The following is a 21,671-nucleotide window of genomic DNA, read 5'->3' on the forward strand; positions in this document are numbered from 1 at the left end:
TAATCCCCATCAACAATAATCAATTTTTGTAAGATTTGCCTAACTGATCAGCATGGATTAATTGCCATGGGAGAGGCAGAGCCGTTTGGGGCATCTTCTTTCTCGGTGAGTTTCAGGCTTATGATCTAAGTGTAACTCACTACATAAAGATTAAATACTTTCATACTTAGCATATTAGAATCAAATTCACACGCATTATTTTTAAACACTGATTACTTGAATTCCCGTTTAAAATGCCATCTAGCTCAGAAGGAGTTTTATTCTAACTGCCCCTTCTGTGTATATAGAAACAGATAAAAGTTATATTATCTCTGAAAAAAAACCTGACCGATTACCTATAGCCAAAATCAGAGAGAAGTTTATATTAATAAAAAGATGTTGGAGATAAACAAAACAAAATTATTCACGTTTTCTCATTTTTATCACTAATATAAGCAATCCAGCCACTTGCAAAAAAAAATAATAGAAAGGAACTTTTTTCACCTTTTCTTACTGACATTTATGGCTCAAAGCCTTGTTTTTAAGCACTCAAAAATTGGACGGTGTTAAACTTCTTCTGGACTCCCTGTTCTCTTTTATTTACTTATTTTTGTCTTAAAAGTAGTTTTTAAATACTTGATAGTATAGTTGATTTACAATATTGTGTTAGTTTACCTCTTTTATTTATTTTTTGATGATAACTTACACCTCATCCCACCTGAGAATATTTTCAACATAATACTGTCCTGGAGAAAGTTAATTGTGTAGCAAAAAGCAAACAAGCAAGAAAACAAACAAAAACAAAAATACTATTTCATACTCAAAAAGCTTCTGGAGGTACTGAGTTAGACTAAAACACTTTTCTCCACAGCAGCAGGACTGCTCCGAGATTTTACATCTGAATCTAACATCTAAGACAGTGTCTGATAAAATGAATATTTGTTGAATAAATTAGTGATGCATTTCGTAAAACCTATGTAGGAGCATCCAGTTTTCAACTTTTTGTTTTCTTTCTTGCTTGCTGATTTCTATTTAGCTCTTTAATAGATGTTGAATAAATGAATAATATCTAATTCATGTATTTACAAATTTACACATTTGCAAAGCAATGCTTTATGCCTCTGGCTCCTTGAGTAATAAAGGTTATAATATTATTGCTATTAGTATATCAGCAGTAGTAATAGTTTTAACTGTAATGACGGTAATAGTATGAAGTATCAACCAAATGCAGTCACCAAGACAAATGTTCTAGAAACTCTGCACCTCATCTCAGTTTTGTAAAATCTGAGGACATAGACATCATTGTACACATTCTATAGGTATAGAATTGAGAAGAGAATTTGGAATTCTAAAAATTTTCTTTGAGAACCTCGAAAACAAATTACATGAGGAAATTGTTTGGTAGCATTTAAATGTGGTTTAGCAGGAGTCAGTATAAAGAAATGAATGCTTTGTTGTAAAAATTAGGTAAATGATTTGGTTCTTCTAAAAGAGAATACTAAACATATGGAAAACATCATGAGGAAAGACACATTAGCTAAATGTCTATTAAATATAAGAGAAGAAAAAGGCACACGGTATTTCTTTAGGGGAAAGCTAAATATTGCCTGTTCTACTCTCTTTGCTACCAGTTAATGGGGTACTGTTACTTGTGATATTGGAACTCATTTGTTTTACTCTGTTTTTACCCAGTTATGAAGACTCAGATCATTTGAGTGAAGAAAAACAGAGACTGTGCAATTGTTTAGTGTTAAGTAGATTAAGTAATTTGTTCACTGGTGTTTTACTTAGGTACTTGGGAATATGCAAAAGGGTGAGACTCAATTTTTACATAAAAAATTAAGACAAGTATATTGGGCCATGTACGTTTCTTCCATTACTGAAATGCTGTACGTTTTGTCACCTCACTTTCTTGCTCTTTTGGGTTTGGGTGGTTATAAATATCCCCCACTCAAATCTATAGTGTCAATTATTTCTCTATAGTAAGGAATATCTGATAATTATGAATTCTTGACTCCCATACAACCATGTACTGCCCTATAAGTCATATGTTTAAGTAATAAAAAAAAATACAATAAACCTGGGAACCCAAGAATGATCCTTCTATTACATTATTAGTATGTGCTTTCCAGACTGAGGGGGATGTTCCATTTATAACTCTCATTTGTTTCCTACCATCATGGCCAAGTTTCCACCTACTACATGTCTCCTTGCCATCATTTTAACTTCCAGTTTGGAGCACTGTAAACTGTTTCCTAACCCCTAAATTAAAACAAATGATATCCACTCCACATGCACCAGCAATCTGACTAGAAGCCACTTCAAAGATTCCATTTTAAAGAATGAAGTATGGCCACTGCTTCCTGAAGCCAGAGTTAGCCTAGTTCATAACCAAGTGGGACTTTCTCTGATTTCCCTTCTACTTAAACACTGACAGGTTTGGTTTTGGTTTTTGTTTTTATTTTTTTCCTAAGACATTTTTTCTCCTCTGCTCAAGGTAATCCTGGTTATTTTGTTGTTGCTGCTGCTTTTATTGGGAAGGGCCCTGGAGGACTCTGCCTCACTCAGCGTTGCCAGGGACCAACCAGTACACATATGTCTGCAAAGACATTCCAAGACAATGCTCCGCTGTCTGTGTGAGCATACACCTCCCCAAACATTTACAGACTGTCTCAGCTACACACAGTTTCAAAGAGAGCAGAAGTGTATATTTTTTCTTACACTGGCACTGGCTTATCAAACTGGATGAAAGTGGATGAAACTGTTTGAAAGTGGATGGCAGCAAACACAAACTCTACAACTCCAACGTTAAATTGTTCATTTAAACTGGCCACTCGGGCTGCATATTGCTTCTTACACAAGCTGCTCTTACCCTCTCCTCCACCCACTTACACTGCCACTACACGTCAAGGTCTGGGCAATGCAATACCACCACGCTCCAAGTGCACTTTCCCAGGCCCCTCGCCTCCCTTCTGCCCTCCCACCTCACGTACATGCTTAGAGCTTGTGCACATAGTAAAAGAATAGAAAACACAATGACAGATACTTGTGGACACGTTTCCTGCTAACTTGTGCCAAAGAGCACAAGAGATGCCAAAGAGCAAAATATCGACCCTTCCCCTGACAGACATACACACACACATACACACCTAGACATACAGATACACATAGACACATACACACAAATACACATATACATGTACACACACATGCATACGCACATATGCATATACATATACACATGCACACACAGAGACACACACAGGCATACATACACACACAGAGAGACATAAACACACACACATACACATACACACATAGACACATACACACACACACACCCCAAATAATTCAGCTTAAATTGAAGATATGTTCCTTCTGAAAAGATTTATATTCTTCCTGACATCTGTAGGTGCTACTAATTCACACCCATTTGAAAATAATTTGCCTGCTTGAGTCTTTCACATTCTGCAAGCAATGTGAATTTCAACCCTAAACTCACAACAGGTCAACAAATAGTTATGACATATAAAGGGGGCTTGTCTATTTCTCCTTCACCCATAGCCAAAGCCATTAGAATAAATATCCTTGCTGCCTTCTCCCGTTGTTAGGTGGTTTTTGCTGGTTCACCCTTTTTGACTGAAGGTGTGGTTGTTTTTTTTGCGGGGTGAGGGGCCTCAGCCTTATACAGGTTCTGGCCTGTGCTCCCCATCTTGCTTGGGCCCAAGGTCCTTTCCTGTCCCCACCCCGTACTGCTGTTACAGTATGGATGGGCAAATGCCCCAGAATTGCAGTCCGCATCTCTTTGTAAATGGAGACTCTGCAGTTCATCTAATTCAGCGAATGTTATAAAGCTCAGGTTCCCTCTGAATACAATAGTCGTCTTTCAGCTCCTAGGACATGCTCTTCCCTCTCCAAGGCCTTTTGCCCGAGTGGTGTTTCATGTGCTTGAACATTCTTTTCACACATTGATGCCCATACACACACACAAACGCATGCACACACACACACACACACACACACACACACACACCCCTTATTGAGGTTCCTTTCTTCTCATTCTTTATATCTGATTTTAAATCTTACTTTCTCAGACAGCCTTAACCGTCACAATCACAATGGGGTAACAGCAATATTTTGCAGTGGGGCATTTTCAACAGGCAGAAAGTTTCCAGAATCAGATCTTTGGGTTCCCAGAATGTGCACTATAGCCCTGGATCCCAAAACCCGAAACTATCACTCATTATATAATAAATATGCTACATGAATAAAACATGACTCAAGTGTTACCGTCTAGAGGATATATCCATATGAGAAATGAGAGAGATGCACAGACACACACACACAGACACACACACAGACCTCTCCAGGAACTTGCTGGTGAGGAACACTTAATAAGTTACAGTTGCAGCTGAACACAGAATCCTCCTGAAGTGATGCCTAGTTCTCTATTGTTTTAGAAACTAGAATAGAGAAGGAAAATTGTCAAAACGCCCCAAAGTCCATGGGATATCATTTTTTCTTCTAATTCAATACAATGTTCCTTGCCTGTTTCCAGAGGACAAATAAGGATTTGTGCACATATGTTACAAAGTCCAAATAAGCCCTTGTGGGGCTTGATAGTCACAGGTTTTTTTAACTTCTGCCAAACAACTGTGCACTGCAGGATGATGACATTAAGCTTTATGTATTGATTTTCAGCCTCACCAAAAAGCTTTCAGACACTCTTATATTTAGTTGTCAAAATCTTGGGTTCGAAGAACATCCAGTGAATCTATTTTTATCCGAGTTTAAGAAATAACATCAATTTAAAAATAAATACCTTAAAATGCAATTTATATCTACTCCTTTCAATAAATACATTAAAAAGAACTGAGGTATCATTAGAATGTAATAAGCAAGTCTTAATCCTCCAACTTTCTAGCTCTCTTGATTTTGATCAGAATATACTTGATAAAAACCAGGGGTTCTTTCAAAAGAATGCTTGCCAACATCAAGAAGACATCTTAAACAAAATAGTCTGTATTTCAGCACACCTCCTCATCACAGAGCACCAAATTATCAAAAAGAGCATAAGTTACATGATTACAACAGTACACGCTACTATCTCCGTGCTTTGCACTCCTCAAAAATGCCATCATTTTTCAATCTATCAACTTTTCAGGCTGAGAGCAAGTGGGAGTTGAAAAAAGCAGACATAGCTCTGAGAAGATTAATACTTTTAAAAAGAACAAATTCAGGGATTTTATCAAATCAAATGAACAGTAATAAGAGACATCATTGCCCTGAAAAGCATGGGCAATTTACAAATATTTCCTGAGTGCACGTCATGTGTCAGGCACTGTTTAAATGTCTCTTGATTTTTAATCTAGCTTTTCTTCTGTCATGTCACACTGCCTCCCTTCTAGTTTTCTACCAACCAAGTTACAGCTATTCAATGTTCTCCCTTCATTCTAAACCTAACCACAGCGTTCAAACAATGGCTCGATTAATGTATACTTCTACAATAACAATTTCTTACTGGGTCAGCATGTTAGGAAACTAGGAGAGAAGGCTTGGCATGGAGTCGGAAGCCCCAGTCTCTGGTCTCAACTCCAGCACTTTGTAGCTGTGTGATCTTGGGCAGGTCACGTAACCTCCAAATCCTGTTTCCTGATACGTAACAGGTTAATGCTATGTATACTGCAAAGGTTGCTGTGAGGGTAAAATGAAATAACGTACATGGAAGAGGTGAACAAAGGGCTTGGAACACTGTGGATGCCCAATAAGTATCAACACTTGAATCTCAAAAAAAAAATGTTATATTCATAGCAATTTATAAATACTGTCTCACTAAAGCTCTTAATATGTTTATATGGCAAATAAGTGTACACATCTTTATACATACACACAAATAATACAAAATACCTGAAGGGCCGTAAGGATATTTGCTAAGGCTTGTCCGTATGTGTCATGACAGTGAACAGCAAGAGCCCTGGGTGGGATTTCTTTCATGACACTTTCCAACATCCTCTTCATGCTTCCTGGAGTTCCCACTCCAATTGTGTCTCCCAGGGAAATCTCGTAACAGCCCATGCCATACAATCTCTTAGACACCTATCAAGAAAAGTGACAAGCTAGTAAAACAATGGAAATGAACACACTCAAACCCTGTTGTTCCTTAGCAAACATCATCTAGAAGTAAACATCACAACTAAGATAACTTGCATATCCATGGAAAATGCATATTTTAGTTTTCTAGTCCTTTTCCTTGCTCATTAAATCCCAAGCATTATATAAAACTTTGAATGACATTCCTGTAGTTATCTTTCTCTAATATTCAAGTTTGCCTCAGAATCGTATCTATCTAAGTAGCTACATGTTCATTTATGAAAGTATAAGCTACAATTTCATTTATGGGAGGCTTATTTTCTCAGCCCTTTAATCAAACAGAAGCATCACAGATTTACTTTGGAACTAGTATTTCTCAAGGCGGTCCAGAGATGTCAATCAAGTAGCTTTGTAATCGGTACAGACACTTGATATTTTTGGCTTAAATTTTCTAGCTCATAAATAGATGCTCTTGAGTTTGGTAAACTTTGTGCTCCCTTCAAGCCAAATAACTAATGTTACTTTCAAAGAGCAATATGAATTTTAATGAAGGCAGCATGGTATGTTGACAAAGACATGGCTTCTGGAATCAGACAGGCCTGGATTGAAATCTCAGCTGCCACAAATGCTAGTCATGTAATACTGGGCAGAAGATGAACCTTTTGAAGCCTCAGCCCCTATTCTGTAAAATACAAACAATAAAACACCATTATTTAGCATGTTTTCTAAGCCTTACTAATTAATTTTTCAAAATCACAATAATAATGATGAAGTGAGTGTTGACATGTTTGGTTGTGAAAATGAGAATATATAAAAATCACTTTGTGCAAAATCAGACACATGGTCACCCCTTAACTCATGCCTTATGTGTGTCTTTGGTGCTTATTTTACATCAGGTGCTGCCCTAGATGCTGGGATATGATGGGGATGCAGATGTTAAGGGTCCAGGCTCAAGGTATTATGGAATCTGGAGTCAAGTGAGGACAGACCCTAATCAATTCCACTCAGGAATGTGTAAACACAGCTAACATAATAATTTTGGAACAAAGAAACAGGATTCTAAGAGCATGTAGCAAAGGAAATTGACCTAGATCTGTCAAGCAGGAAGGGCCTCAGTGACAGCCTGAGATAAAGTCAGCATCAACTTGTCAAAGAGGTTGCGGAGGAAGGGTGTGAGAAGAACATTCAGGTGGAATTTCAGGCAGCTGAAATATCAAATACTAAGGGGATTCCAAGTAGGAAGGAAGGTCATGGGAATTCCCTGGTGGTCCAGTGGTTGAGGTTCCGTACTTCCACTGCAGGGGGCGCAGGTTAAATCACTGGTCGGGGGAACTAGAATCCCCCATGCCACAGGGTGTGGCCAAAGAAAAAAAAAAAGGAGGGAAGGTCAGATGCAAAGGACAGATGTGACAAGAAAGCAAAAACCAAGGGGGAATGGGGCTCCATAAAGCTGGGGAGGAAGGCCCGGGGCAGAGCGTACAAACAGTACACACAGCCTTGCAAACTGACCGGGTTTCAGATTTTGGTTGAGGTGTCTATCATAAGAGCAGTAGAAAGCCTTGACCAAATGTGGAGTAGTGGTGACATAATGGGATTTATGTTTCAGAAAGGCAGTATCAATACAACATCAAAAATAGTTTGAAGGGAACTCAGAAGGGCTACCTAGTCCAGGTAGGAGACAATTATTGGATGGACACTTGGATAAAAAAAGCATAATACTGATTCTCCTCTTTCTTCTCCTTTATTTAAAAAGGTACATACATTCAACTGTTAAATATACAGGTCTTTGGAATCATAGAAAGCATGTAGATGACTAACTGATTTTCTCTCTTCATTTCCATCTGTATGTTTTTGGCCTCACATAGATAATTAATCTCCTCAAAACTCTCTATTAAATGCTGGAATTTCTTAATGGCCACATAGAGAAGAATGCGGCTTCCATTCAAGTGGCTGGAGGAAAATCCTAAGTGTGGGGTCAAGGCAATCCAAGGGCTACAAGAGTGCCAGGGATGCTGACTTAAGGAAGGGAAGTTTTCACATGGAAGAGGCTTGAACATGTTCGAGTATCAGTGGGAAGGGCTCTGCAGTTGCATATACAGGGGAGTAAGCGACAGGAAGGGCTAGAGGCTTCAACAGAGGGAACACAGTCTGCAAGAATCATTTTGGAAAGGAGACAGGGAGTTGTTCCACACAGGGTAGTGTGGAAGAGAAGACCAGGTAAGGTCGCTGGTCATGAATTCCTAATGCTTCCAATCTGCCTGTTCCAGGATTCTCTTCAGCAACACCCTGGATATTATGGAGCAGGAATGCAGAGCCTGAGACTGTGTGTGGTCTGTCCAGAGGTGGCACAAGCCAGAAGGAAGAAAAGCAAGGGGTGGGTGTATAGGCAGAGTTGGATTCAGGTTTTGTGGAGTCTGAAGTTATACTATTTTGGAAATGTTCTTTAAGAAAAGAATACATAAGGACTTCCCTGGGAGCGCAGTGGTTAAGAATCCACCTGCCAATTCAGGGGACACGGGTTCGATCCCTGGTCCAGGAAGATCCCACATGCCGCGGAGCACCTAAGCCCGTACACCACAACTACTGATCCTGCGCTCTAGAGCCCGTGAGCCCCAACTACTGAGCCTGCGTGCTGCAGCTACTGAAGCCCGCATGCCTAGAGCCCGTGCTCTGCAACAAGAGAAGCCACTGCAATGAGAAACCCGTGCACCGCAATGAAAAATAGCCCCCGCTCGCTGCAACTAGAGAAAGCCTGTGCGTGGCAACAAAGACCCAACACAGCCAATAAATAAATAAATAAATAAATAAATAAATAAATAAATAAAAATTAAAAAAATAATAAAAACAGTAAACTGATTTTTAAAAAAGGGATATATAGTTGTGAATACAAATTAATAACAGAGCCTTAGAAGGGTCCCATGCCAGCGAAGGACTGTAAAATTTCAGTTTCATAAAGATGCAAACTGTTATACATAGGATGGATAAACAACAAGGTCCTACTGTATAGCACAGGGAACTATATTCAATATCCTGTGATAAACCATATGGAAAAGAACATGAAAAAGAATACATATGTATAACTGAGTAACTTTGCTGTATAGCAGAAATTAAATGCAACATTGTAAATCAACTACACTTCAATAAAATTTTTTAAATATTTAAGTTTCATTATTTTATAGTATTGATATATCTGCCTCTGTGGGCAATTGTCTTGCTTAATTAATAGATGATGGTATATCTCTCACTGGAAACATCTGCAGTTCAAATGAATACACAAAACAGGAATTGCTTTAGCCAAACCGAAAGTTTATCCTGTCTAAAGTTCGATATTCTAAAAATCCCATCTTCACTGCTTCAGCACCACATCCCTAAACTTATAAAAATTAACCTTAACAGCAGTGCACAAGAATATGCTATTTCATATACAAATGAGTTTCTGAGTCTAATATAATTTCAAAGACAAGCATTTTGTATTCATTGGTATCAATTAAGAAAAAGGAACAGGAAGTAGAAAATGAACTTCAATAAGTAGGTCCTTAATGACTATAATAAATTGCTGTAAAATTGCTCTGGAATAATAGCAACTTGAATCTCAGCAGAAAGAGCTATAGAATCTCAAAGGAACAAAAACATGGAAGCAGTATATACTCTGATACAAATGCCAAAATACGTAGGCGACAACAAAGGGACACTACCTGAGCAACCAAGGCAAAGTTTGAGTATATGTGCAAAAACCGCCCCAGAATTCTGATAGAAAGTAGAAAGGTTGCTCAATATGTTCTATTCACATAAAAACAAATCAGGTGTTTTTATTCCCTCAAACTTTGGACACCCATATGATAAGAATCAAATGTTAACTCTGGACAGTAATAGGCACTATCTAAGTCCTTAGTGTTAAAATAAAACTATTATCTAAGTGATCTAATAAATGCCTCCCAGTCCATGGTTCTCTTGGTCTAGTTGTGCAAATGCAAAAAACATTAGGAAAAACAGCCCACTTTTTAAAATAATACACATCATTTTACCATGAACCAGAAAACCAGGCGTATATCTTACTTCTGTTACTTTCTGCGGTGTGATGTTTCCTTCATATGGACAGCCCAGGGCACAGGATACATACCTAAATTTAAAATACAGAGCCATATAAATATGCATCTGGTGGATAAGCCGTTTCCTAATTTCCATTTTATAAAAATGAAGAAATAGCCAGAGTCATCAAGAAAATTTATTTTACTCTATTCCTTCATTATTATTCTCAGACCAAACAAAAACAATTGGAAACATTTTCAATTTAACTCACATTTTAGTTTTTCTAATAATTACAATTTGATATACGTTATTGGATGGCAGATGGGAATAAGACAAGTGTTCATCTCGTGAGATTGCTTAAACTATAGCAATACGTGAACATTCAAAGCAGAAAATACCAGTGAAATATATTGTTTTATTTCAATAAGTATATACATTCAACTGTTAAATATCCAGGTCTTTGGAATCATATAGAAAGCACGTAGATGACAAACTGAACTTCTCTCTTCATTTCCATCTGGCTGTTTTGGCCTCACGTAGATACAGTCATTAATCACCCCCAAACTCCCAGAACTGATCACAACCTCAAAGTTCACCTTGTTTATCTCTCATGGGTGTACCTAAAAATCATCCCCAACAGAAGAGTGTCTAGTCTATGTTTAAAAGGCTCCAAATAAAGATATTCCATAAGCTTCTTCAACAATTTAATATAAAAAGTCAAGCCTTTCTTGCAAGGATGATGATACATTTCCATCTTAAAGTATGAAACTAGAAAAAAAGCCTCTTTTAGCTATTTTCAGCTCAACACCAATCCCATTTTATTAAAGTTTTCTCAGAGATTTTACAACACTTGTATTAAAATAATGCACCATGTGTCTGATCATCAGGAATGAAGCAATTCACATGAGGGAGAGAGGGGTTGTGGGGAAGAAGGCTGGAAACCGTGTTCTTTGGGCCAGAATATGAAAGGCTTTAGATAGCAAGCCCTTGAATACTGTGCCATGGAGCTGAAATTTTGAGATCCCTGAAAATTATTTTGAGACATTCGTATGACAAGATCAGGTTTGTTTTCCAGAAATGCAACTCTTCATAAATTCTGGAAGTGGGTACCAAAGATGGAGGCAAAAACATGAGCAAAGATGATCCCATGTTTCCTTGATTGAATGTATATATATGTGTAACTGAATCACTTGGCTGTACAGCAGAAATTAACACAACATTATAAATCAACTATACCTCAATTTAAAAAACAATGCTGTCAATTGGAAGATACACTAATTTCACAACAGGTTTTGGGGTAAAAACATGAAATATAGATTCAATAATTCAATACATATTCATTGATCTTAAAGATATAACTAAATTTCAAAAGTATTAAAATGTGAATAAAAATTGGGTTTTGGAATTAAAATAACTAAGCAGCTCCATAAGCCGGGCAAGCAGTTATGAGGATAGAGAAGGAGAAAAAGAGGATAAAGTCAAGTAAAATTTGAAAGCCTATGCTGGACAGGAAACCCATCTCTCTGCTCTTTCAATCACTATAATTTCAGCTTAATATTCAAATGATTTCTATAAATTTACTCAAGATATGCAGAAAAGAAAATGTTCTTATGTGAACATAGTACTGGAGAAGGTGGCAAGGGATGAAAAAGGATTTTCTTTTTTTTTTAATATCTTTATTGGAGTATAATTGCTTTACAATGGTGTGTTAGTTTCTGCTTTATAACAAAGTGAATCAGTTACACATATACATATGTTTCCATATCTCTTCCCTCTTGCATCTCCCTCCCTCCCACCCTCCCTTTCCCAGCCCTCTAAGTGATCACAAAGCACCGAGCTGATCTCCCTGTGCTATGTGGCTGCTTCCCACTAGCTATCTATCAATTCAGGTACAATGATGATAATGTGTTGAAAAGAGAAGTACATTTATTCTGAACCCCAAATATCTAGATGTGATTAGAAAGAAAGTCCAAGCTATTCATTTACATGCAATCCCTCTAAATGCAAAAACAAGCAAAAGAAACCCAACAAATGTAAGACAATATAAAACAAACAAACCTCTCTAGCATTCTCTTAACTGAAAAGTAACAACCTGGCTATAGCTGCCCCTTTATGCCATGACCCTAACTCTCTCCATGTGCATTTTCACTCACTAGAGTTTTCCCTCTGAGTCCTTCCCTGGTCTATGGTTGGCCTGTTCTTCATTCTCCATTGCATGTTACCTTCTTATGTTCTTCTCCACCCTTCTTTAACCTATTCACATGTGGGGCTACTTTCTGCAAAGTGAATGCAATGGTTCTTAACTGTGCTCATTAACTATTTTAACACTCGAAAACAGAGGTTGGCAAGCTAAGTCCCAGAGGCCAAATCCTGCTCATGGCTCTTTTGCAAATAAAAATTTTATTGGAACAAAGCCATGCCCATCTGTTTACCTATATTCCGTGGATATTTTGCATTATAGCAGCAGAATAGTAGTTGCATCAAAGACCATCTGACCCACAAAACCTAAAATATTACTATCTGGCTCTTTACACAAAAAATTTGCCAACCACTTGTAAAAAGTGAGGGATTTTTGTGAGTGTGAAATGGCCTCCCTCGTGATGAGAATAGGCTACCACGTCTGCTTTGACTGGTGGCAAAAGTCAGTTTCTAGACCTCTGCACTTCTCTGACAATCTATTACAATGCTTCTCAATCTTGACTGTACAGAATCATCTAGGGAGCTTAAAAAACAAAACAGACACTGGTGGGTAGGACACACTCCAAACCAATTAACTCAGAAACTCAGGGAATAGAATCTAACCACTAATTATTTTAAAATAATTTTCAAAGTTCTATTAAGCTGCCAAAATTGAAAACCACTCAACTATTAGCAATACTTCCTCACCTGGATTGTTGGATTGACACCCTTATGTAAAAGTGATGTTACACAGCCATGAGAGTATCTAATCTCAGGGATTTCCTCACTGCTACCCCACAGCATCTATCTTTGATTGGACCCACAGCATTCACGACATTTATCCATATTGAATTGGCTGGTAGTTGATTTCTTATAGACCTATTCCAAATAGTTTCTACTCTGCTGAAGCCCTGACCTGCAACCTCTCCATTTCTTTTTTCTTTTCATTCCTTCCTTCTGGCTCAATGTCCATTTTATTGAACTACAACCTTTAGTAATTTTTTCAGCAAGGATAGACTTTTGCAGACTACTTTGTCAACAAATGGTTTTATTTCACTTTTATCAATGTGTAATAGTTTGGCTAGGTATGGAACTCTAGGTTGACAGGGTTTTTTTTTTTTTTGCCATTTTGAACATATTATTTCACTATTTCTCATCTCAGTTTTTGCTGATGAGAATTTTTCTGTCTAATGATAATTCCTTTATTTTTATAGTAATTTTTTCTCTACTGCTTTAGGATTATCTGTTTATACCTAATATTCTACATTTTATAATGAGTATGTCAGGACTTGTTATACTTCTTCAATATTAACATTAATACTTTTTTCTCTTCTAGAAAATCATCAAAGTACTAGTTCATCAAAATATCTATTTTCCCTGTTTTCTCCTTCTGGGAATTCTATTAGGCATTCTCTCTTAATTTCACTTTCAAAATTTCTTTTATCTTTCTGTGTTTCATGATTGAAGTTTCCTCAAATTCTACTTCCAGACCATTAATCCTCTCTTCAACTGTAATCTGCTGTTCAATGCAATTATTGTTTTTATTTAACACATGTATTTTTCATCTCCATTTCTTTTCCTTAAATCTTCATTCGTTTTTCCATAAAGACCTGTTCTTTTATTATGTTCTTCCTTTGCCTTTATAAATAGGTTAAGCATTAATTTACAATATCCTTTTCAAATTATTCTATGTCCTTCTTTTCAGTGAAAATTCTCCTGCTTTTTCTTTTTCTTCTGCTTATTTTTCTTAGGATAGTTTGTTTCCTCATGTGGCCTGTAATTTTTACCATTAGTGCCTTTTCATGGTGATTTCAGTTTCTGTAGAAGGTCCTGAAGTGACAGTCCTGAGTTATTTTAATGTCCCTATAAAGGATATTTAATTTCCTTTTTCTCTTGCCTTGCAGACTTTACCAGTTCCCAGGCAAATGCCTACCTTCATTTCTCAATTTGGGTTTCCACAATACTCATATGTCATAAATCCACAACCCATAACACTGGCACGTATTTCAGTGACTTTGCACTGGCAAGGAAGTGCTTCCAGGCTCCAAGAACACTCAGTTCCAAATCCAGTCTTAGAAGAACACCTATCTTTTCCCATATAGATTTTAAAATCCCATTTCCAAGCCACCAGGGATTATATCTGGAATAGATACCCCCATGTGTTAGTGGCATCAGCTTGCATCCTTACCACACTTTCTTTGATGAAATCTGAGGACTTTCTTTTCTTTTCTGAGCTTGGCTATATGTTTTACAAGTTGTTATATTTATGTGTCTGTAATGGGAACAGAAAAGGGAGTTTCTGTATCAGCTCAGTCCCCTATAGTCTCTCTTCCAGGAACAAATTCCCAATATTCTTATGAACATTACAAATCGATTGCTTGACACATTCACATGGCATATGAAGCTCAATAGATCCAAAATGATGCTCATTCCTGTTTTCCCCACATTTGCCATTAAAAAAAAAAGATACAGTCATTTTCAGCCACTAAATCACTTGAAGGTCAGCTTTGAGAACACGTTCATTAACCAGCATTGGCTGGTTCTTCCCTCCAGGCTCTAGAGCATATGAGCTCTGCCAGCGCCAGCCCACATGGACAGAAGAGTACCCAAGCCCCTCCCCAGGATGGTCACAGACGTCACCTAAGTGCCCTCCTTGCCTCTAGTCTCACACCACTCCCTCATTTGCACTCCAATATCTGTTGCCAAAATAATATTCCTAGAGCATATTTTTACACTCTGAAAATCCTTAATGGCTTGCCATTGTCTACTGAATAAACTTGATATTCAAATTCAGCAATTTGTGAAGCCTCATCTTTCTGCCTCTCTTGCATTTCACGGCCTCAAAAGCTCTTATTACAGTAAATATAAACTTCTCCCTCTTATCCAAACATTTCTGGAGATTTCTCTTCACTATGCCTTTGCTCTTTGTAGATTTCCTACCCTGCCTGAGGAGGCCATCATTTCTGATTATGTTTCCACATTTTTACCCATTTTTAATGATTTCACTTTATTGACACCTCCATGAAGGCTTCTACAAATAACTCCAGAGAAATTTAATACAGTCTTAATTTGAACTTTCATAGGATTTATCTGCATGTCTCTTAAAGTACTTGGCTTTTTTGACCATATAATAATTATCTCTATACATATTACTTCCCCAGTCTGCTGGAAACTCTTCGAAGTTAGGCTTTTTTTCATTTTCATTATTACACATAGCATCATAAGAGAGCACACTATATAAAACAATATTTCTTGAATGAATTAATGCAAAAATATCTTAGTAAAGATGTCATTTTAACCTTCTGAATAATTTCCTATGAAATTCCTAATCTTTACAATCAATGTATAGCCAGATTCATGTTCTTAACATTCTAAATTCTGTAGTCAGAGATGACAGCACATATTTGGGAGTTCAGACTTGGAACCATGTTTTAAACATTACGTAGGATGACAGGGTAATACAGGAATCACCAACCATATTAAAGCCAATTGCACTAAAATTACAATAAACTCTGGATAGAAATGTGAGTTGTTTTATTTGTGCTTGCTGAGGCCATTTATCAATATTATGCAAAATCATGATAAAAGATAAAACAGAAGCATTCAAGTTTTTAACAACTTTACCTAGCAGAACTGAAACATGAAAAATAACCTACAGTTAGGCCTTACTCAGGTCTACCTTCCCACAATTAGCCCATGTTCCTCAAATCATCCTGACATAAAGGAACCAAAAGATTGAGTAAAAGCCTTCAATAAATATCAGAAACACTTGGAGTGTAGTCAACCACTGCTATCCTCAAAAGAGAAAAACAATGCCAAGGGTGATGAGATGAGATGACATGTAATGTCAATTAAAGGTAATTAAGACATTTAAATATAGGAACAAGTTTGATGAACCCATGAAGAATATATCAACCTACAAACAATATAAAATAGCATTGCATTATTAACAAGCCACTTATAAATAAAGTTGAGAGCCTATGATGCACTTATCTCTGTGGATGATATAAGAAATAATGACCTTCCCTTGGTCTCAAAAAGCAATTCTGCTAAAATTCTCCTTTTGCTCTAAAATGCAAATTTCACGAGAAATGACAAAACACATTCTTTGCTCAAAAGCTGTACATGAAGGCTATTTAGATGTGACTTCACAAACACAACTTACACATATTAACTGTAGCTGGGTATGTGTTATCTGGCAGACAGCCGTGACAGAATAATATGTGAGGCTAAAATAAGTTGAACTCAAACAAAACATATGTACAAAAGAAAATAGTTTTAACAGATGTCTCACTATTAGAGTTTCATGTGCCATATTTTGGTAGATGATGATTTGAATTGCTCTTCCACACCAATGCAAAGGCTTCAGTTTAACAGTAGAAATTGGAAAGAAACTTTGACCAATAAACTGTCCACTTATAGGAAGATGGTGCCATATATGCAAGTGAGTTCCACTGGGATAGATTACCTGATGGAACACATTTGCTTCATCAATGAGAAGCACTGCCTGCCAGTCACTGTGTATTTAAAACACTAAGCCCTAAACAAGGAGGCTCATTATCTTACTCAAGAAGGCTGCTATTTCAGGATCAGGATCTATAATGACATTTTGCATGAGGCAGGGGAAGGATAGAAAATACATGTTCACACGACCTAGATGGTTTGGCTAACAAACAAGTAGGCTGCTAATTCTTGAAGAAACGTGTTGAGTTACAAATTCTCTCTCCAAGGGAAATCCAGTGAAAGCTGACCATTTTGAGAAAGAACACTGAGCCCTGACTTCACAGCTGTTAGAAATGGTTGCCATTTTAAAGGCTAGAAATTATATAGAGTTAGGCAACCAGTCAAAAATAACTAAGCACAGGAAGAATTTCCTAACATTGAGGGTCTTTCCTCAAAGAAATTGGTCACTGATATAAATGATACAGAATTTTATTTTATTTTTATTTTATTCAGAAGCATTTAAAAACCGATTGGGTTTTCATTGGTTTTGTATAAGAAGAAAGTAGGTGATGAAGGTGACAGTAGGTGAAGAGCTATATAAAATATGCACCTTAGACTCATTATGGTTCTATGAAACCCTGGTTCCTTGTCTCCTCCAAAATATCTATTAATATTAATCACATTGCAATATTAATCATATTGTAAAACATTATCGCATCCTAAAACTGTCTTTGTTTTTCCATACCTAAATGTTATCTGTGGCTGTCTATATTAGTTTAATCGCTAATTTGCTTTTTATTCTTCCTTCTCATTATTTTGTATGTCTACTTTTTCTGGGAATTTGAGAATAAATTCAGCATTGACAGTTCATGGTGAAATATTTTTGCAATTTGTATTTTTTTTAACAGTGGGTGAATAATTTTGTTTGGCTCCTAAAAATGTTATCAGTTGACTTCTTTCAACATTCAGTAGGCTCAGATTTTCAGGAAGTTAATCATGGATCAGATCATTCTAGGCCATTTTATAGAAGAGGCCTAAGATGTTATCATGTAAAAGCACATTGCTTTGATATGCACACCTGCTGACTTTGTGAATTTATAACATGTTTATAAGCATCTAATAATGAAATGAATAAGGCACCTTAGAGATAGTTTCCTTTCTAAATTAATATTTTCACAAGAAGAGTGAGCATGTGATTCTTGTGACGTCATTAAAGAGAAGCTGAAACTCACTTCAAACAAAAAGGAATAAAACCTGAATGCCTGAATTGGGGAATTGGGATTGACATGTATACACTGATGTGTATAAAATTGATGACTAATAAGGACCTGCTGTATAAAAAAATAAATAAACTTAAATTTAAAAATTAAACAACAAAAAAAGAAGAAAAAAAAATCTGAATGCCTTATATGATAGATGAGAACACTACTTCATATCAGAGGGATTTCAATTTTAAACAGATTTTGACAAACCAAGGGATAATTCTTTCAATAAATGCCATTGATAAAAGGAAAGAAAATGATTCAATTTATAACAGGCTTCTATTTTTCTCTGTCTTTTTAATGTTTTAAAAGTTAAACAAATAAGAGAAAAATAACCTACATTTTTTAAACATATGTGAAATACACATTAAAGAATGAAGTCCAAATTGTAGACATTTCATTGCTCTCTAACATACACTGTACGTGCAGCAGTAGTTAGCTGACTCTGCATTTTATGTCAACGATCTGGCACCATGTCTTTCCCCAATGTGTCCCATATGTTACATAAAGTTCAGAGCATGTATAAAAACGTGTACATAGGCATATGTATGTGTGTGTTTCTGGGAGGGGAGGAAACAAACAATAGCCTTCATAATTTTAATAAAAGCTGCTATTTAGAACATATGAAACTTTACTGTTTTTATAGAAGCTTAAATGGCTTTAGTGAGCCTTTATAAAATGTGTCCTGCCTCATGGCCTTTAAATCTGACAGCAGCTGGCGATATACATTTTCTCGGTGATGGTCCATGTTGATGCAGCTGTTGCCATAGTGACACTGGCTGGAGCATCTACTTCAGGTTCAACTAGTTGAGCATGGCTCTTTCCCTTAAATGAGTACCAATGACCTATGACTTTTAATAATGAGTACCTACAATCTAGATTGCCAGTGAAAATAAAATCTAATTTAAACTCTGTAAAAGTTTGGGAGAGAAGATAATTTTCAACTGCACAAATAGTGAACTCATATCCATCCATCCGAAGGCATAGTTCTAAAAATGACTAGTGTTTCAGAAAATCGAGGGCTTGTTCTCCAAAGGAAGGAATTCTGCGTTGGAAAACATACATCTGTCTACAGTATAACTACAATAAGTCTCTGATGTACTTTCACTGATTTCATTTGGCTGTGGGTGAGTTCTCGTCCGTCTGCACTTCTGTACTCTTCTTATCAAAGCTTGAAAAACTTCTTAGGTTGTAGCATGGTTAGAAGGTTCTTTATTGATAGGACAATATTAAATGTTCAGCAATCAGTATTAAAGGGGAGTTAGGGTTTCTATTAGCCTTATTAAGTTACCTATTCTATTTTATAAAAACTAAAATGATAAAATTTGTTATTATGTAATTTTTTCACATCCATCTTTCAACATTTAAAAAAAAAACACTTCCCATTTGAAGCATAAGCTTACATGTACCTGACTTCTTAGAGTTTTGTGTTTTTTCAACTTTCCAATGTGAATTACTTTACTCCACATTTAAACATAAATTGAAATAGAAGAACAGCATCTTCATTTTTTCCTTTCCTTTAGAGGGAAGAGAGACAAAGCAACTTATGTATGCTTGAATTTAGAAACTTAAAGGACATCTCTCCTTTTTGATGGTGGTTATGTAATTTTTGCCTTAAGAACAGACATCTTTTATTTTCTGTCTATGGAAATACATTATCTTGGTTTTTAAACTTTCTTGCACGCCCTCTGAATGTTATGTATGCATGTCAGTTACAAAAAATATCTTTATATATTTAAAAAGTCATGTTGGAAATTTATTAAGGAGAAAGGAAAAATAAGTTAAAAAAAAAGGAAGCAAACCAACAAGATAGCTAACTATGGTGTAATCTAATTCTACTTGCTCTCCAAATGACCTTGGTTGAATTCCAATCCTTTTCTAATCCAGTCACTCCAAATTGGATCCACTTGTCTTTCTTATTAATGACTGAATCTTTCTTGCCACTATGAACTTTGCTTACTTCAACCATAGGGAATACAACCGGCATCTAAGCCCAGTGACAGCACTCAGCCTTCTGTTACAAACACTATGCATTTTAATTTATGAAGATGATACAGCATGTTTATCATATCTCCATAATTATAAAAATAGAAAATTAACTAATGTCTGAGAAACAACTTCTTTCTTAAGTAAAGCGAATTTATTATACATTTCACAGACATGGGCCTGAGTATAGAGCCTGTTTGCACTAGATGCTCCCCTGCTGTCCTGGAAGCAGACAAGAACCAAACCAGTTTCCTCTCTCTTCTCCTTTCCCAAATAATTTTGCTTTGGGGTCACACAGAGAAAACCTGGAAGTCAGCTGTTAAGGGGAGGCTGAATGGGTGGAATGATGGGCCCAGCGCCCCAGTGCAGTTCTCAATTTTACATTTTACATAATCTATTGAATTTCTGTACAATATATTCTTTGAAGAAAAAGCATGGTTCTTTAAAAAATTTAAAAATTTGGAAACCACATTAGATGATTCCTTTCCAAATGCTACTATGAGTTCATAACAATCTATCCGTTTACACTAGGCTGAGATCCAAAAATGGCTGCATTTGGATAATTTGGAATTAATAAAATGAGTAACAATGTCAGTTGCGATGTTGGTCCCTCTGACCTCAAATGCATGACAACATAAGGGCTAGATACGCCCTCATAAATTATCAGCTGATATTAATGAGGTAGTTATAGTAATAAGTATATAATCATGGCCCTGATCACATAAGATCAGGGTATAAATAAGATACCCTATGTATATTATTATATGTCATAAAACAATGTCTAGATAGTTCATAAAGAGTTTTAACAGTTGATGTTAATGAACTAAATAGAATTTGTGGGATTTCATAAGTACCCTCGTGTTGGAATATTCATGTGTCTTGCAGACTTAACGACCTCCTCAAACTTCTCCATACTTTCTTCAATAGCACAGTTAATATTCTTCTTGCTAAAGGGTTCAGAGGCAGCACCAAAAACGGAGATCTCAGTGGCTCCAGCAGCAACCTGAAAAATACAAATCAAAGGCCAAAGCTAGTAATTCCAAAAACATAAACAAGAGCAGCAGAAGCAATGTTAACTACTCTATAAAAGAATACTTGAATTCTTTAACATTCTGCTTAGAATTTTAAATTAGATTTTTCTCAACTTGCTGCATACGCACTTTTGAAATGTAAAAATATTTTATGATAGCACAATAATTCCACAAACTACAACACTCATAAATCACAGAATATACAATGATGCTGTTCCAATTTAATTTTGCCTTTCCTAAAAGTTATCCTCAGCAATATTTTAACCGTAATTATGGAAAATACTAGCACCACAATGAAATCTCTTGATATCTATGGAAAACTTTATTTTTACTTAATTATTAAAATTGAGGCTAGTAAATGCTTTCTGCTTTTCTTCTCTTCTTACCATCCAACAGAAAAATATTTTTCCAAGTCATCATTTAGATTTTGCTCCAAATTTTCTCCCTATCTCTTAACCTCACTTCCACTGTTTCATACCTTGACTGTGACAACCAAACTCTTGCATGTCTTAAGACCTTAATCCTCTTGCAAGTCTTCAAATCCAAAATGTCGACCTAATCAATTCTCCCTTTTGCCCCTTTGGCCATCTTCTCTCCTCCCTCCAGGCTTCCCAGTGCTTGTTTTCAACGTCAAGCCTCCTAGTTTTCCAGCTGGATTTTTAAGACTTTCTAT

At 36.4% G+C, this 21,671-nt stretch overlaps 1 protein-coding gene across 5 annotated transcripts in view; it reads right to left on the bottom strand.

Moving 5' to 3' along the window:
- HMGCLL1 (3-hydroxy-3-methylglutaryl-CoA lyase like 1) overlaps nucleotides 1-21,671 on the bottom strand; it is a 138,464-nt gene that overhangs the window by 47,259 nt on the left and 69,534 nt on the right. For all 5 annotated transcript variants that reach the window (XM_067753465.1, XM_067753464.1, XM_067753463.1 and 2 more), the window contains 3 exons: nucleotides 20,822-20,970; nucleotides 10,126-10,189; nucleotides 5,887-6,075 (listed from right to left, as the gene is read on the bottom strand). In XM_067753465.1, the coding sequence (XP_067609566.1) occupies nucleotides 5,887-6,075; nucleotides 10,126-10,189; nucleotides 20,822-20,970 (402 nt within the window). The remainder of the gene's footprint in view (nucleotides 1-5,886; nucleotides 6,076-10,125; nucleotides 10,190-20,821; nucleotides 20,971-21,671) is intronic.

This window comes from Pseudorca crassidens, chromosome 10 (genome assembly GCF_039906515.1).
Source record: "Pseudorca crassidens isolate mPseCra1 chromosome 10, mPseCra1.hap1, whole genome shotgun sequence".
Taxonomy (NCBI): domain Eukaryota; kingdom Metazoa; phylum Chordata; class Mammalia; order Artiodactyla; family Delphinidae; genus Pseudorca; species Pseudorca crassidens.